The sequence below is a fragment of the Doryrhamphus excisus genome, chromosome 10, assembly GCF_030265055.1.
Source record: "Doryrhamphus excisus isolate RoL2022-K1 chromosome 10, RoL_Dexc_1.0, whole genome shotgun sequence".
Lineage (NCBI taxonomy): Eukaryota > Metazoa > Chordata > Actinopteri > Syngnathiformes > Syngnathidae > Doryrhamphus > Doryrhamphus excisus.
The window spans coordinates 162488-168037 of record NC_080475.1 but is presented as its reverse complement, the minus strand read 5'-3'; the positions used below and the strand labels follow the sequence as shown (position 1 = coordinate 168037).

Below are 5550 nucleotides of genomic sequence, written 5' to 3'. Positions count from 1 at the left end.
AGTCACAATTTTTCAGAAGTTTGAACAACTTATATCGACAACTGAAATACCAATTCAGAAGTATCATACACTCAATAAACAAATGTTTGAGTGATTTTGGTGCTGGTAAAATGTTTAATTGAACCTTTGCAGCTTGATAACTCCTCTGGATGACTGGAGGAGACAGACTACATCTGTTGCCAAAATGCATGCTCAGCTGTAAAAGGGTCTTATTGCTGCTTTTAAGCGCTGCACCCTGTTGACCGCAGTGTGCTACTGTCTTGGGAAGCTGGCAACAATGGTCTCTTACAGTTAGTGGTTAGCAGCATGTTAGCTCAGTGAACTAAAGCAAAGCAAAAACAAGAGAACGAACAAATGAATCATTTCTCACCCAGACTGGCTACTAGGGATCGACCGGTGTTGTTTTTTTTCCATCACCCTGAGCCGATGGCCGATTTTGCCAATTACTTTTGCCAATACTGCTTTTGCTCCCTCAATGTACATGAAAAAATGAAAATGATAACAAATATTACAGGTCTCAAGTTTAAAGAAATATTTATATGTAAACACTGAACATAGTAACATTCAGCTTTCTTAAACACACATTTAAACGGAATTATCAACTTTAAAAGGAATAAATATTCATCCATGTGCAGGAAACCTTGTGAGGAAAAGCGGTAGAAAATGAAATGAAAATGTTGCAGTGTATGAATGTGGGTGGTAATGGTTGTTTGTCTATATGTGCCCTGGGATTGGCTGGCCACCAGTCCAGGGTGGACAGCTGGGATAGGCTCCAGTACAATTGTAAACACAATTTGTAAAGGCAAAATGTGAAATAAACATACATTTTTGTACTTCTGTTTCACTGTATGTGCCACTATTTAGGGATGCGACACGTCCTTCAGCTGGAGAGTCTTTACATTCAGGTCTTGCTGCACCTGGGACAGTGACTGGGAGGACAGAGGCAGTTGGTCCTGTGGCAGCGAGGACAGAGGCAGCTCGGACTGTGGCTGTAGGCGTGGCGGCAGGGACAGAAGCAGTCGGCAGACGTAGCTTGGACAGTGGCTGCATGTCTTGAGGTGGCGAGGGCTGAGGCTACTGCGACAATCACCAAAGGTCTTATGCAGTGAGGACAGTGGCAGTGGGGACAGACACACCTGGCACATTGACAGCAGTTCCTGTGGCAGCGTATTCACCAATTTTGGAGGGAATCCGCAGATTCTCCTGCCTGAAATGTTTTAGGTGGTCATGCTGATTTTTTTGTAATCCACTCCATTGTCCCCAATGAGATCAGCACTTTTCCCGTGGATTGTCGTGATGGTGAAGGGCCCAAGAAAATTGGACTCCAGCTTCCCACCCTTACGCTGTTGGCTCCTCACATTCTGTCGCCACACTCTGTCACCCGCTGCAAAGCTGACTTGCTTCCGTTTCAAACTAATCTCTTGCATGGTTCTCTGCTGAGATCGGGACACGTTTTTGAGGACTATGTCCCTGATCTCATCAAGCCGCCTAATGTCCTCGCAAACTGTCTCCGCTCCAATATAATCCTCCACACCGCTGTCCATCTGTAAAATAGACAATATCTCATGCTATACTTTCATTCTACAAATACATTAACTTGCCAATCAGGTCCATACCCACAAGTTCAAATGGCTGTGTGACCTAAAAAAACAAAAAAACAGTGGAACATTAAATTAGGTTTGACACCAGCCAGAACACCCAGAACACAGTGACCCTAGTGAGGATTAGCGGCATAGAAAATGGATGGATGCACCAACCAGTTCTATTGTTCATACTGCTTAAGCTTACTTGTGTGTGACTCCTGCTAGGTTAGCCCAGCTCTCCCTACCCATCCGGCCAGCTTTTTGCCAAACGCAAGCTGTTTACCTGATCCGGTGTTCGTGGTGACATTTTCTGTTGTTTTCCTTTTTCCTTCGCCACCCCCTTGTGTTGCTCTTTTGGATTTTGCTTTGGACTTGCTATTGAAGACACTAAAACTGCTCCTCGTGTTGCCCGCCTCTGCATCTGGCATCCACACCCCAACATACCGTCACACCCAAATGCAAGCTGTAACAAAGTTGGTCAGGAGCAGAACGGGGAGGAGAAACTGAGCAAATGAAATGTATTTAAACGGAATACCAAAGTAAACCAGACAAAAGCTAACTTATCCAGTACAACCACATGGACTAATATAACCTTCACTAAAATGCAGATTATTAGAGCAATAATGCAGGGAGAAGACAGAATGACAAAGTAATAAAAGAAATGATACCTTTATGGGAGTATATCGGACATTCTGCTTTATGGTATGCTGAGCCGCCTGGCAGACAGTACATTCTGACACCTGTGTAAAGAACACAAGATGGATGTAAACTACACAAGTTGGACTCAGAAGAAAGACGTACATGAGAATAATTACTTTTCCAACACTATGTTACGATGCTGAAGTTGGCTTCTGATACAGCACTTGAAGGTAAATGTAAGGTGGAATTGAAGGTCACATAATGACTAATTGTATTGTTTTTCCAGATGGTCTGTATTTGGTGATGCTTCTTAATGTGAGAACATTTCATGTAAGACATTGCCTTTTCCTGACGGTGACTATTGTATTTGTGAATAAAGGCACATTTAGACATTTTCTTACCATCTCGTCCATATTAGACCTGGTCTACTTCGAAAACTATTAGACCTAGACTTCTCAAATCAGGACTGGATTAATCTACAGACCCCAAAGAGTTTGTGATTTGTGAAATCTTTCTTTGTTAAAATGCAAGAAAAGGGTCATGACCTCAATATGAGTACCAGTAGCTAACTTGGCCAGTACTATTTTTGTACAGCCAGTGTGCATAGATGTATAAGGAGGCATCAAGCATAGATAGCTACAGTATTACCAGAAGAATATTCAGAGGAGTCATGTGAACTATAGACATATAGAAGTTACGCTGGTCCAAGTAGGGGATGCATGCAAATCTCAGCAGGCACAAAATCCACCCTGCCGTAGAATGTATGCACCCATATTTGCTGTTGAGCAAACCATGTGAACTACATACATGTAGAAATCATCTTCGTCCATGTGGGGGGTGCAAAACCCACAGTTGGAATTTGATATTGCCGATTCTGGCAGGCATGCAAAACTTGGAACAACACCGGCAGCAAGGGTTACACAGTAACCTTAAATTACAATGGCTGTGGGTTAACAGAGGACCACGTTAGCATCTTCCTCGTGCCTTGCGCCTTTATTTCTGACCTGGCATCATGATAAACAATAAACAAACAAATACACAATGACATTTCCCACAATAGGCTTTTCAGTTAAGGTGCGGCTTATTTCCCTCTCATACTCACAACATTTCACAAAAGCTAAATGAGGCTAACATTAACATAACAACACAAATGATACATTTCTACATATTTCACTCACATGACTAGCAACAGGAATGTCAATGTAGCAAAACATAGAGCCTCTTGTTCGTCTAGCTCAGGGATGGGCAAACTACAGCCCGGGGGCCACATCCGGCCCGCCAAGTGCTTGAATACGGCCCGCCTGTTCTTTCCAAAGTATTTCATTTAAACTCAGCATACAACCTGGCATCATGGCTTGAGCCAACCTTTTGATGGTTGAAGTAACTGGTTTATCAATTTTGTTATTTGATGTGGTCAGTTGTTTACAAAATGCTCCTAAAAAAAAGGGACACAAGCACATAGTAATAATAATAAATTTAAAAAATATATATTTTCCAATAATATTAAATAAATAATAATTATATTAATAATACAATCAATAAAATATTATTAATTATTACCATTAATAATATTAATTAATACTAATATTAAATTAAAAAATAATTATTAATATTAATGATATTAATTAATAATTGTACTAAATAAAAATAATTATTAAATAACAATAATAATCATCATTATTATTATTATTATACATTTAATTTCTAACACACTTAGAAAAAGTGCACATATAGCAGATTGCATGACACTTTTACATGTAAAACGTGTGTGAAATATACGTGTAAAAATTGACCGTTACGTGTAAAATATTATAGTCTGGGGCCCCCCCCGTCAATGTTGTTAAATCAATGCGGCCCACAAGTCAAAAAGTTTGCCCCCCCCCTGGTCTAGCTAGTTAAAACTGGATAATATGTCAAACAATTTGATTTTACAGAACACTTAATGCCATTTTGCAACAAATACGCCTAAATAGAAAGTACTATAGGCCCTTTCTTAGCTAGCTTAGTAACGCAGGGGCCTCCTGGCATCGAGCCAACACTTGTTAACTGTAACATTCATTCATTCTACCGCTTTTCCTCACGAGGGTCGCGGGGGGTGCTGGAGCCTATCCCAGCTGTCTTCGGGCGTAAGGCGGGGTACACCCTGGACTGGTGGGCACATATAGACAAACAACCATTCACACTCACATTCATACCTATGGACAATTTGGACTCGCCAATTAACCTAGCATGTTTTTGGAATGTGGGAGGAAACCGGAGTACCCGGAGAAAACCCACGCATGCACGGGGAGAACATGCCAACTCCACACAGAGATGCCCGAGGGTGGAATTGAACCCTGGTCTCCTAGCTGTGATGTCTGCGCGCTAACCCCTAGACCACCGTGCCGCCCGTTAACTGCAACATATGTCTCCAATATACTCGGACAAGTCACAAAAACGCTCAACATTGTACTCGCACTTCATACAGTACTAGGACAGAACTAGTAAACTAATATTTTGCATTACCTGTGGATTAACAGAGAGAGGACCAGTTAGCATCTTCCTCATGCCTTGCGCCTTTATTTCTCCTGCGCATGGGCAGAGCGTACGGGCATAGTCTCCAATTGATCCACAATGGGACCAGATCACCACCTACTGGCGAACAATGGTAACTGACCCTCTACATACAAATAGAGTAGTTCAATAGAAAATAAACAATAGAGGGGGTGTCTGTTAACACAATAACAAAAGATGCGGCATTCCACCGACTACACTAGCTTGGCGAAGAGGTCTCGGAATCCCGCGTCCACCTCCTCGTCTGTCACCATTTCCATTTCCTGTCAGAATATTTAGCATAGTTAGCATAGCACGGTTTATCAATGCTACTGAAAATCAAGATCTGCGCTGACCGGTTCGTCAAACGGCCTGAACACACACACTCACACGTTAGGCAGCATCATACACTTCCTGTTACACGGCCTCAGTGCGTTTCTCGGCAAAGACACAGATGCAGAAGTCACCGTTGAGGTTCGGCTCGGAGGTGGCGGGCCCCGCCAGGTACTCGCCGGGCGGCAGCTTGATGCGCAAGGTGACCTCTGGAAGGTTGATGAAGGTCTCGGACCTGGCAGTCTGAGCGTACGTTAAGAAGAAGTTCTTGTCCTGGTGCACCTGCTGCCGGCCATGGAACCAAGGCGGGAAAACAGCCAGTCAGCGTCGACAACCCCCGTTTACCCGGAGCGTGACCTGCCACCCCACCTGTTTGGGAACCTGCCAGACGAGAAGCCTTTGAGCTTTTTTTGGTATTCCTGCAAATGCTCATCCCACCTCGTAGATGGCCAATCCAATGGTG

At 43.0% G+C, this 5550-nt stretch overlaps 1 protein-coding gene across 4 annotated transcripts; it reads right to left on the bottom strand.

The window, feature by feature from the left end:
• Positions 1-375: 375 nt before the first annotated feature.
• LOC131137437 (uncharacterized) lies at positions 376-5226 on the bottom strand. Of its 4 annotated transcripts, none has more exons than XM_058085422.1 (6): positions 5145-5226; positions 4728-5038; positions 2252-2323; positions 1867-2046; positions 1621-1641; positions 376-1544 (listed from the first exon to the last, which is right to left on the bottom strand). In XM_058085422.1, exons 2-6 carry the CDS (start codon positions 4767-4769, stop codon positions 1218-1220), a joined length of 642 nt encoding a protein of 213 aa, XP_057941405.1. In that variant the 5' UTR covers positions 4770-5038; positions 5145-5226; the 3' UTR covers positions 376-1217. The 4 variants fall into 4 exon arrangements, with proteins under 4 accessions (XP_057941405.1, XP_057941407.1, XP_057941406.1 ...); XM_058085424.1 differs by having other exon boundaries at positions 1867-1998; XM_058085423.1 differs by lacking the exon at positions 5145-5226 and having other exon boundaries at positions 4728-4856; positions 4974-5006.
• Between the last annotated feature and the right edge of the window lie 324 nt (positions 5227-5550).